The sequence below is a fragment of the Mustela putorius genome, unplaced genomic scaffold, assembly GCF_011764305.1.
Source record: "Mustela putorius furo isolate JIRA1106 unplaced genomic scaffold, ASM1176430v1.1 tig00000129_pilon_pilon_pilon, whole genome shotgun sequence".
NCBI classification, from domain to species: domain Eukaryota; kingdom Metazoa; phylum Chordata; class Mammalia; order Carnivora; family Mustelidae; genus Mustela; species Mustela putorius.
The window spans coordinates 15,472,614-15,485,541 of NW_025421290.1; the positions used below are offsets into that span (position 1 = coordinate 15,472,614).

Genomic DNA, 12,928 nt, shown 5'->3' on the forward strand with positions numbered 1-12,928 from the left:
TGTTCCTTTGTTTTTCACCTTTTATGTTGCTTTCACTGTCTTCAAGTGTTCCTGACAGCCAACTATGCATGTTTCCAGCTATGGATTCAATGGAAAGGGAGAATTTTCCTTCCTAATAGTTACACAGAATTCTAAAATTGAGCTATGGTGGAGATCACATGCCCACCCCTGAGCAAATCAGTGGCCATGGTGATGTGAAACTTTTGACTAGATGAGCGGCACATACCTGGAGCCAGGCGTCAAGTGATTCCACTCAAGACTCATGGTGATAAGTAGGGAACATAAATGTTCTTAGAAGAAAGGGAGACTAGGTTAGTAGACAGTAAAAAACAGTACTCATCTTTTATACCTGTTTCCCAGCCATGCAACAACTACATTTTAACCCAACAACAACATTTTTTTACCCAATTTGAGTAGATGGTGATGACAATTGCAAGAAGCCTTCCTATTATAAAGATAAAAGAGTATATTTCCTGTTAGAAAGATTAAAGAGTGTATATATATGCAACAAGTATTAAGCAAGCCAGTATAATGGTGCTTTTTATGAGTTTTTTTCCCCCATCTTTGTGTATTTTGTCTTTTGCTAAATTGTCTATTAGTTAGATTCATTTTGTGATTTATTGTGGTTAATTGGATTTCTAACTCTTAAGGCATCCAAGTCAAGAAGGCATCGTCAAGTCAAACTTGACTCTTCTGACTCTGATTCTGCATCTGGTCAAGGACAAACCAAAGCAACTAGGAAAAAAAGAAACAAAGAAACATTGAAATCAGCAGGAAGGAAGACATCTTCTAGAAACAAAGGTAACTTTTTAAAGTCTTTTGAGACTCAGCAAGGGATAATGAATCTTGTTTTACAACTTCCCCTCCCTGTTCTTTCTTTATTAAAAGGGATTATATACTTGTTTGAGAACTTTGTGAGATTTAATATAAACAAATGAATTAATTATCTTAGATCCTTAGAATCTTACTGCTTAAAGGGATCCTAAGAGTTAGTTACAAATTCAAGATTTCATAGATGATGAAATTTAGGTCCATACAGATTAAATAATTTGTCCAAAAGTGAAATAGCTATTTATAAAATCAGTCTAAAATTGTCCAGAGCATATTTTATAAGTACTTTTTGTGTGTGAATTAAACTTAAGTGTAGACTTAGGTGTAATACATTCTATAAACTATATTTCTCTTTAGCTGCATTAATTAAGCTGTACCTTTTCTTTTAAAATAGTGTGTCTATCAAATTAGCCTTAGTATTTGATTCTTAAAGAAATGACTCTATATTTTAATAGTTTAATTTTTAAAAAATTGCACGAGTAATATATATTCACCATACATAAAGTTGGAATCTGATTAGCAGGCTCAGGAGGAGAAAAAAAAGGCATTAGAAACATTAGTAAATATTCAATGCCTAATATAAAACACATTCCTAGCTACTAGTGCAGTATATAAAGATGGGTTATAGCCTTTTAACATAAATGTTTTCCTTCCTATATCCTTTCCCTTCCAGGTAGTGGAAGGAGAATTAAAGTTAAATACCTTTAACATAGTCCAGGTATGATTAACTTTGGTAACAGTTGCTTGAAGTATACTGAAAATTCAGAGGAGATACCACATTTGTTAAGGATAATCAGGAAATACTTCAAAAAGCAGAATTTCTTAGTTCTTTTTACAAGGCTGGCAGATATTGGGAAGAAACCTGTTAGACCAATCTCACTATGAAAAAAATCCTATTATAAGTATTGAAAGAATCCCAGCTATAAAACAACTTAACTGAGTGCATTTTGTTCCAGAATGCAGGGACGGTGCAGTTAGGAATATATCAATATAATTTGCCATACAATTAGATTAAAGGGGAAAATGTGAATTCATTTTATACTTACCCAAGAAGACATTTGATAAAATCTAGCATCTATTCTTGATTAAAAAAAGAATCCTTTATATTAGGGGGTCAGCAAACTTGTTATAAAGAACCAGAGGGTAAATATTTTAGGCTTCTTAGGCCATAAGATTTCTTTCACAACTACTTAACTCTGCCATTGTAAGGCAAAGTAACCACAGACAATATATAAACAAATGAATATGTTCCAATAAAATTGTATTTACAAAAACAGGTGGTAGGCCAGGTTTAACCTGGGGCCACAGTTTGTCAGCCTCTGCTCCAGATTAAAAAAAGTAGTAGGTTATATCTTAACTCAATTTTAAAAAAGTAGGTATGTGAGTGCATGTTATTTGACAAAAGGCCACCTCATGTTTGTTGCTAGTACATAGAAGTATCACAATTGTATTTAATACTGCCTGTAATTAGGCAGGAGAGTGAAGTAAGACATGATTTCAGAAAAATTAGAAAATTACCATGATTGGGGCACCTGTGTGGCTCAGTGGGTTAAAACCTCTGCCTTCAGCTCAGGTCATAATCGCAGGGTCCTGGGATCAAGCCCTGCATCGGGCTTTCTGCTTGGCAGGGAGCCTGCTTCCTTCCTGCCTCTCTGCCTACTTGTGATCTTGCTCGCTCTCTCTGTCAAATAAATAAATAAATAAATTTTTAAAAAGAAAATTACCTTGATTTACAAATGACTGATTTTATATGTAAAAATATCTTAAAGAAAATTTCCTGGAAAAAACATAAGGAGCACAAAATTTAGTAAGGTAAAGGACACTACTGCAAACTGTACAGAAAATTAAGAAGCTAATAAGGAAAAATTATAAATACTCTTGTGCCAATAAGTTAGGTTAGGTAAAATGGATATATCTTTTTAAAGACACACATTTCTAAAACTAACACAAAAAGAAATATAGCATTTGAGTAGTTCTGCGTTTATTAAAAAAAATACATTCCAGCAAATAGCTTTGCTGGAAAGTCTAAGAAACATTTAAGGAAGGAATATTATGCTGTTCTTTCAGAAGACACAAGAAGGAACACTTCCCGGCTTATTGACTTTTAAGAAAAGACAAAGACTTTCCCTCATGAATATGAATATAAAAATTTTTATGAACTATTGTCAAGTTGAATCCAATGGTATATTAAAAGGACAATGTAGTAGGACAAACTTGGGTTTATTCCAAGAGTATAAGGCTGGTTTATTTAGGAAATAAAGGAGAACAAGAATAAAGAAGAAGGACTATATAATCATCTCAGTATATGTCGACAAAATAGTTGACAAAATCCAGCATCTATTCATGATAAAATCTGAGAAAATTAGGATTAGAAAGGAACTTTCTCAACCTGATAAAGGATTTGTGTGGAAAAAAATACAGCTAACACCATACTTAATGGTGAAACCATACTTTCCCTCTGAAATTGGGAACAAGGCAGGGATACATTATTCCTCTTACACATCGTACTGGAGGGTCCTAACCAGTGAAGTAAGGCAAGAAAAAAAAAATAATAGACATTTAGATTAGAAAGGAGGAAATAAGATTGTGTCTGTGTACAAATGAAATTATTTTTACACGGAAAATATCAAAAATTCTACTCAGTAGTTACCAGAACTAATAAGTGAGTTTAACGAGGTCACAAGGTACAGGGTTACTATTTCTGTATACTAACAATGGAATAATTAGTAATTGAAAAAAATTTTAAAGTATAACAACACAAAATCCACAAAATAGCTTAGTATATAGGTAACAACATATGTATGGGATCTGTATGCTGAAAACTACAAAACGATGAAAGGAATCAAAGATGATTTAGGTGAACGGAGAGATAATATGGACCTCATGGATTAGAAAACCAATACGGTTAAGAGACACCTAATCCTGTATTGTTCTGTAGATTAAATGTAATCCCAAGAAGTCCCAACAGTTTTATAAATAACAAGCTGATTCTTAAGTGTATATGGAAATGGGAAGAAACTAGAGTAGCCAAAACAGTTTTGAGAAATAACTATAAAGTTTCAGAAATCAAGACAATGTACTATCTGCAAAAAGGTAGACATACAAGTCAATGGAAAAGACTAGGGAATCTAGAAATAGACTTGTACTTACATGGTCAGTTTTATTTTTGACAAAGGTACAAGGACAATTCCAGGTAAAAAGATAGTCTTCAGTAAATGGCGCTAATACAATTTTATATCCATATGCAAAAAACAGATCTTCAACGTAAACCTCTTTGCCATATGCAGAAATTAACTTAAAATGGTTACAGACCTAAATATAAAAACTAAAATCATAAAACTTAAAAGATGAAAACAGGGGGTGCCTCGGTGGCTCAGTGGGTTAAAGCCTCTGCCTTCGGCTCAGGTCATGATCCCAGGGTCCTGGGATCGAGCCCCGCATCGGGATCTCTGCTCGGTGGGGAGCTTGCTTCTCACTCTCTCTCTGCCTGCCTCTCTGCCTACTTGTGATCTATGTCTGCCAAATAAATAAATAAATTCTTAAAAAAAAAGGAAAAAAGATGAAAACAAAAAATGTGGTCTTAGATTGGGCAAAGATTTTTTATACATGACAGAAGAAATACAAGCCATAAAAGAAAAAAAAATTAATTAGACTCGCTTCAAATTAAAATTCTCTGGAAGACACTTATAAGAAAACGAAAAGACAGGCCACAGAGTGGGAGAAAATATTTGCAAGATACAAACCTGATAGAGGTCTTGTGTCCAAATATATAAAGAACTGTCAACACTTAGTAATAAATAAACAGCCCAATGAAAAGATGGGCAAAAAATTTGAACAGATACTTCAAAAAGAATATGTGCATGGTAAATAAGCATCTTGAAAGATGTTTGACATCTTTAGTTAGTGGGAAATGCAAAATAAAGCATAGTAACATTCTAATACTGCCTGTCACAATGGCTACAAAAACTGAAAAACAAAACAAGGAGATTGACAATAATAAAAGCTGATGAGGACACAGAACATTTGAACCCTCATACATTGCTGGTGGGAATCCAAAATGGTACAATCACTTTGGAAGACTGGCTGTTTCCGATAAAGCTAAACACAAACTTACCTTATGATCCAGCAGTCCTACCTTGGTGTTTACCCAAGAGAAGTAAAAACTTATATAATTTCACACAAAAGGTTGTATGCAAAAGTTTATACTGGTTCTGTACGTAATTGTGAAAAATTATAGCCAGCCTAAATGTCTTCAACTCGGGTAAACAAACTATGGAATAAGTGTACAGTGAGTTACTACTGAGGAATAAAGCAGCTTCTGATACATGTAGTAGCGTGGGGGACTCATGTGCCTTGTGCTAAGAGAAAGAAGACAGACATAAAACGCATAAAGACAATCTGGAAGAGTCAGAATTTATAGGGGCAGAAAACATAGATGGCTAGGTGCTGAGGGAGGAGGGCGGTGTTGACTGTAGAAGTGCAGGGAAATTTCTGATAATGAAAATAAAGGAATCGTTCTGTATTTTGGTTGCAGTGGTAATTGCACAATTGCATTTGTCCAAACTCCTAAACCTGTATATTGAAAATGGGGACGTTTATTATCTGTAAATCAACAACTCAAACAAACCCAAACCCAGAGGACATGAGGAAAAGACTGATTAGTTTGATTGTATTTAAAAATAACTTCTGCAAGAGTAAGTGTTTTTTCTAAGGTGTATCAAAGATAACTTTGGGTTTTGAAAGCTGCACAAGCAGTTTTTATTAGCAATCAACCTTCATACAAGTGCAGAGAGGTCAGCTGGCCAACTTGCTTTCCTAAACACCTAAACAGGTTTTTGTTTTGTTTTGTTTTTATGTGGCTGAGTAACAAAAGAAGAGTAAGTGCAAGATAGGAAAGAAGTTAAAAGGTTTTTTCATCTTAAATATTTGGCAGGTGTAATATATCACTTCCTTTGCTATAGTATATTTTATTACTTAATGAAGTTACCTAAAACGTTTTCATAAACTCTGAAATTAGCTTTTAAGAACTGGTTCTTTATCACATCTAAGATTTGTTATTGAATTTACCTAGGTCTGTTAGGGATTTAACCCATGAGAAAGAAAAAGTCTAATAAGATACCTGAATTAAAATCTTTTTAGTTGTAACTCAACTATTCTAGCTAACCAGCTTTGTGGCTCAGAAGGTGCTGTAAGTTCTTTGAAGCAGAAGTGCTTTGTTATTCGATATCTTAAAGATCCAAGTGCTTCATAGTTTCTCTTTAATCAAAATTTCATTTCCTTAAAGTGGAAAGGTATTTTTGATTTCATGCTCTTTTCAAAAAGAAGCACCTTTTACTCCCAGCAATGCAAAAGAACTTGCAAAACTATTTGCAGCACATATAATAATGTTAACATTTCTAATTTCAGGGGAGCTTTTATAAATTAGTAAGAAAAAGGCCACCACCCAGTAGAAAAACTGGCTTAGGAGATGAGCATGCAATTCACAAAATGCAGACAGTCAACATGCATATGAAGAGATATTTATTTATTTATTTATAAAGATTTTATTTATTTATTTGACAGAGATAACAAGTAGGCAGAGAGGCAGGCAGAGAGAGAAGAGGAAGCAGGCTCCCTCCTGAGCAGAGAGCTTGATGCAGGGCTCAATCCCAGGACCTGGAATCATGACCTGAGCTGAAGGCAGAGGTTTTAACCCACTGAGCCACCCAGGTGCCCCTGTGAAGAGATATTTAATCTCTATAATTAAAGGAACATAAATTAAAACATGATTTTTTTATATAAGTTATTAAATTGGAAAATATTAAGGATAAGTGAATACCCATTGATAGTGAAAGTATGAATAGGTAAAATCTGAATTTAAGTGGCAGTATAAATTGGCACAACCTTTTCAGACAGCAATTTGGAATCATCTGTCAAAATTTTAGAAGTATATGTCTTTTAGTGAAGCGATTCAGTTTCTAGGTATTTATCCTTTACAAGTGACAAAAAATAGGACATTCACTGCAGTATTATTTGAAATGGCAAAGACTAAACAACTCAAATGTGTAACATTGAAAAACGTGGTATGTAAAATTGTTAGCCCATACAAAAGAATATTTTGCAGTTATTAAAAAGCTTAGAGAAAGTTCTTTATATAGTGACATGAAAGTAGGTACAAAATAGACCTATTAAGCATTGCTTAGTGAGAATGTCTTTTTAAAGAAGAGTATGATTGCATTTCTGTTCTTTTTTTTTTTTTTTTAAAGATTTTATTTATTTATTTATTTGACAGAGAGAAATCACAAGTAGATGGAGAGGCAGGCAGAGAGAGAGAGAGAGAGGGAAGCAGGCTCCCCGCTGAGCAGCGAGCCCGATGCGGGACTCGATCCCAGGACCCTGAGATCATGACCTGAGCCGAAGGCAGTGGCTTAACCCACTGAGCCACCCAGGCGCCCTGCATTTCTGTTCTTAAAATATCTGTAGGGGCTGATGCCTGGTTGGCTCAGTCGGTTGAGTGTCCAGCTCTTGGTTTTGGCTCGGGGTCATGGGATCTAGTCCCATGGTGGGCTTATGCTGAGCAGGGAATTTGCTTGTCCCTCTCCTTCCCCCATGCTTGCGCGCACACACGTATTTTCTCTCTCTCATATAAATAAATAAAATCTTTAAAAAGTACATATGTAGACATAAACACAATGTTGTATCATTAAAAAATCTAGAAGCATATTAACAGTGGTTAATTCTCAGGGATGGGATCATGACAAATTTCCAAGTCCATGCATTTCTGTAATGTTTGAATTTTTCTATTAACTGTATGTTACTTTAGTAATCCAGAAAAAAATCCAAAGTTTTTTTTTTTTTATTTAAAAAAATAAATATAACAATACTTTCATAAACTTAAGACAAATACAGGGATTAGCATGAAAAAAAGGCAGGGTAGTTGGAAGTATAGAGTGACTCCATTTTGCCTGGGAGTGTAAAGGATGTGTTGATGTTAATGTAGAAAAATATGTTGAGGTTGTATTTTGACCAGCCCCGAAGTGTAGAACCTTGAATTTTGGTAGCAGAGGGGAGTCATCTGAGACTTCTGAGCAAGAAAGTGGTATACCAGTTTTCTTTGAAGAAAATCAATCTGGGAGTAGTATGGTTGGTAGGTGGGGATAAACTGAAAATAGGAACACTAAAGAAAAGGCTGTTTTAGGGGAGCATGAGCAACTGGCCAGGTGGTTGTAGGAATTAGGCAAGCTGGTGAACAGATATGAGAGCCAGTGTATATAACCAAGCATAGATGTAATGTAGCTGTATATATCCAAACATAGAGGCTGATGGAGATATAATGTAGCTGTATATATCCATAGAGGCTGATGCTTAATGCCTAAGCAACTGAAAGAATGTTGGTGCTTTTGACAGAAATAAGGATCAAGGATGAAGATTTTATCAGGGGTAGAATTTGTCCCAGTCCAGTCTGCCTTTCCAGGTTCAATTCCTGTAATAGTTGTCGGGCAATAAAAAGTGCTCAGTCTATTGATTGGATATACCTAAGTTTGTATTATTTAAGCTTCAGCTGTATGTGTTCCCCATTCCTAGACTATAGCATGCACATTTCTGGAAGGACATCAGTAATGGTAATGATGATAGGATAGTGGAGAGGATATAGCTATTATTTCTGTCACACTGAGTATCTGCCACACTTCTTTCACATGTCCAAGGTCACCTACCTGGTTAGTGGAGCTGAGACTGGAATAGCAATGTGTCTGAATCCAAGCCTGAATCTTTAACTGCCATACTTGCTGTCTCTCAGGTAACTGGAAATGTGGGTCTGGAGCTCAAATTAGGCATGCAGTTAAGTATGTTGTATTTTAACTGCGTGTCTAGTAACCACTTAAAATTGAGCAATAGTCTCTTGGTTATATTTGTATTCCACATTGTTAGCTTTGAGCATAGTAAAAACCATCTACCTTCTAGGGAGTTAGTTTTGTAATAACTAAAAGTGATTTAAATGTCAAAAAGACTTTAAAAGCTTAATTATTCTGGTTAATATCTTTGTAAAACATTTTTCTCTATATATTGCTTGTTTTTTTACAATGTGCATTTATCATTTTTATAATTAGAAAAATATTAAAATTTATTTTATGCTCTCCTGTTTTTCTTTTTTCTTTCTTTTTTTTTTTTTTTTTAAAGATTTTATTTATTTATTTGATAGAGAGAGAAAGCAAGAGAGGGAACACAAGCAGGGAGAGTGGGAGAGGGAGAAGGCTTCCTGCTGAGCAAGGAACCTGATGGCAGGGCTTGATCCCAGGACGCTGGGATCATGACCCAAGCCAAAGGCAGACGCTTAACGACTGAGCCACCCAGCTGTGCCCTCCTATTTTCTAGAACAATATATCCTAAACACAATTTAATTTAATCTTTATGACTCAGGGTTATTATCATAAGCATATTTATATTACTAGGCTTTAGAATATAACGATCATATCAAGAAATAAGTGTGTGCGGAAGTTTATATTTGCAGTTTCACACTGCAGTACTTTGTCAACTCTTATGTCTTATTTTTTTAGAAAGTTTTTGTTACATTTATTGTGGTAGGTTGTCTTCTTTCTGTTGTCATTGTGGCTTATGGCTTTTTTTTTTTCCCTTTTGCTGCTGCTTAACTGTAATGATTTCAGAAACTGGTTGGCTGTTCACTTCGGTTTTATGTAAAATAAAGTAATCAGGTTTTGGATAAGGGCCTGGGGAACATACTGGTGACTGAAGTTCATGAGCTTTATTTAATATGTGGACTTTGAGGTAAACATCTGAAGTTTTGTGTGTTAACTTCTTGGTTTCTGACTGTATGATAGGTGGGTGAAGCACTGTATTTGTTTTTAAGAGCTTTTAGAGAACATTGCTTTTTATTTTTTAAACTTACTTAATGTAGAGATCCATCTAAAATGTAAGTAATCATTAGATGAAGACTTCTCAACTGCCCTTTTTTTTTTTTTAAAGATTTTATCTATTTCTTTATTTGAGAGAAGGAACATGAACGGGGGGAAGGGAGAGGGAGAAGCAGACTCCACGCTGAGCAGGGAGCCCAGTGTGGCACTCGACCCCAGAGTCCTGGTATCATGACCCGAGCCAAAGGCAGACGGCAGACACTTAATCGACTGAGCCACCCAGGTGTCCCTCACCTGTCCGGTTTTAACTCAGAAATCCTTATCTTGACATTGTTGAATAGTCTTTGAAGTTGTAAATGTGGATTTAGGGAAAAATCATTAATAATGGATATGGATGGACATGGCTAAAAGATTGTGAAGAACAGTATCAGTAACGTTGGGTAGATTGTACTGATTATAATTTTGTGAACTGGAAATATAGGTTCAAATTTTTTAAAAAGCCTGATTAGATGTAATAAGAGATTTTCTAAAACAGCTACCATCTGAAAACTTATGTAATAAAATATTATAATTAATATTTATGATTTGTAAAGGTAAATTTCTAATGACTTAATGGGAAACTGGTATTTTATTATGTTTAAATTGTATTTAAGAAGCTTATTGCTACAGTTTACTCAGCTCTTCCTTAGAGCAATCTGTTCTTTCCATAAACTCTATACCCCATCTCAGCATGTATATGTTCAGAGCAGAAAATTTAAGTTTATTTTCATTTAATTTCTTGCCTTATGAGAAGTGCTGACAGGTATGCGTTAACATATGTGCTAAATGAAATACGGTGTTATAACATCATTGCTTCCATATTTAATCATTTAACAAATATTTATGGAGGCCCTACTGTATGTCAAGCACTTTTCTGAGTGCTGGGGATACACTGACTTAAAGCCTGTGCTTGTGAAAGTTACATTCTAGTGGAAAGAGGCAGACCATAGAGAAAAAAAATCAACATGTAATAATAGATCAGATGGTAAAAGTATTGTGGAAAAGAATAAGGCAGCATGAGGAATGAGAATCTATGTGGGTATTGCTGTTGGACCTGAAAGTTATGTGCTAAATGAGACTTGATAAGACAATGGTATTTGATAAATATGATGAGGATATTTCTTTAGGCACCAGAAGGTTGATGTAGAAAAATATTTTGAAAAATGGTGAGTCAGTGGCAAATTATGATTAGAGGAATCGAGCAGATACAGTGAAAAAAGATAGTATACATTCAAAAACAAGGCTATTACCTTTAAAATTACATTTGTGATTAGCTTATATAGTTGAAGTAAGACTCACAATTATTCCTTGATATCTACAGATATAACCCATGAGATGTGTGATAAAGCTTGAGTAAAATATTCATGTTTGATTAATTTCATTTCTTTCCTTTTCCTTCATTTTCTTTACTTTAATGGAAGAATTCAATTATTTTCAAAGCAGAGATACAAAGAATACTTAAAATAGATATGGATTTTAAAATGCATATTTGTCTTTACCATTACAATTTTAGCATTTAGTTTAAATGTCTAATTTTTATGTTATTGTAGTAATGACTTCATTTTGTGTAAAAATTTTTCTCAATGAATTACATTCTTTATTTTTGTATGAAATGATTTTCTTAACAATTTCCAGATGACCTGCAGAATGTAAATAAGGAAGATAAATCTTTAAGGCTGAGTATGCCTGTAATTACAGAAGAGGAAGAGGACAATAGAAGTTATAGCGAAACAGGTATGGATGAAATTTTGTCAGATATCGATGGAAAGTTATGCTTGGGGAGCATTAAGGTTTAGAACCCATGAACAGCAAGGTGGTGACCTGTGTGTTTTTGTGATGCTTTTTTCCTTGACACATTGGAGAATTTTAGCATTAATCATGACACTTAAAAATAAATGTTAATACAATAAATGAAAGGAGAGATAAAAGGATAGGTAAAATACCATTATTAGTATGTCAATATACATCATCATGAGGATGTCTGGAATGTATTCCTAAGAAAGGGCAAGGCTCACAAAATACAAGTAAGTTTCTGGATATAACTTTAAAAAGATTTTATTGTTAAAAAACAGTTATTTCAAATTTGAATGTAAAATTTTCACCTATGGAATCATGATTGTAACTAAATAGCTGTATATTGCATGACGTAAATTAAAATGGCTCTACCTTTTAGTGTTATAGTTTTCATAATTTGTAGTGTTTATTAAACACCAGTTTAAATAATATTACCTCTAGTAATAATCATATTATTATAGATAATAAGTATTTAACAGGCTAGGCTTGATAGCTGATAATCCATCAATGATAATGAATACAATGTGTGTTAAGAACAATTTTTTTTCATTTGGCTTTGTATTCATTCAGCAAGCATATCCTGAGTGCCCATCATGTTTCAAACACTTAGCTATGTACAGGGCTATAAAGATATATACTATTGGCATTTAAGAATCATTTTATTTCGATCACAGTTATTATAGATCTGAGTACAGTGACTGGCCCACAGTGGACCTAAGTAAATATCTGTTGAATATATCAGATGAGTCTGTGCCTTCGAGGACCTTAGAGTTCAGTTAAAGGAAAAAAGCACCCAGTTCATTGCGATAGAGAGAAACAGTGTAATAGAAATATATAGAGGACAAAGAATAGGCATTTCACAAGGAATATTTGTTTCTTCATAAATGTGAATACTTCTATGATTTGCTTATGTCAGCATAAAATAGTCCTTTACAATCTTGTGATGAGTTTCAGGCTATAGTTTCTTTTTTTTTTCCTTTTTTTAAAAGATTATTTATTTATTTATTTGACAGACAGAGATCTCAAGCAGGCAGAGAGGCAGACAGAGAGGAGGAAGCAGGCTCCCTGCTGAGCAGAGAGCCCGATGCGGGGCTCGATCCCAGGACCCTGGGATCATGAGCCGAAGGCAGAGGCTTTAACCCACTGAGCCACCCAGGCACCCCAGGCTATAGTTTCTTTCCAGTCTTGATTGGTGGCTTTTTTTGTGAGTAAACAGTGAAATACGCATACACACCTTTATGGCTCTTTGGCAAGTCCTATTTTAAAATCTATCAGTTTGTAATTTTTAAAAATGTGGTTAAATTATAATGACATATGCATATGTCTTAATTCACATAATTTTAGAATATTCTCTATAAGAAACCACAGTCTTCTGACTTTGATTCCATTTCTTTCATATTTTACTTTATTTTTGT

The 12,928-nt window shown here is 34.3% G+C and overlaps 1 protein-coding gene across 3 annotated transcripts in view; it reads left to right on the forward strand.

The window, feature by feature from the left end:
- Positions 1–12,928, forward strand: part of SNAPC1 (small nuclear RNA activating complex polypeptide 1) — a 34,155-nt gene that overhangs the window by 18,139 nt on the left and 3,088 nt on the right. For 2 of the 3 annotated variants that reach the window (XM_004738888.3, XM_013056850.2), the window contains 2 exons: positions 651–801; positions 11,355–11,453. In XM_004738888.3, the coding sequence (XP_004738945.1) occupies positions 651–801; positions 11,355–11,453 (250 nt within the window). Of the gene's footprint in view, positions 1–650; positions 802–8,516; positions 8,609–11,354; positions 11,454–12,928 lie in introns of those variants that run through there. The other variant, XR_006603749.1, reaches the window with a different exon arrangement.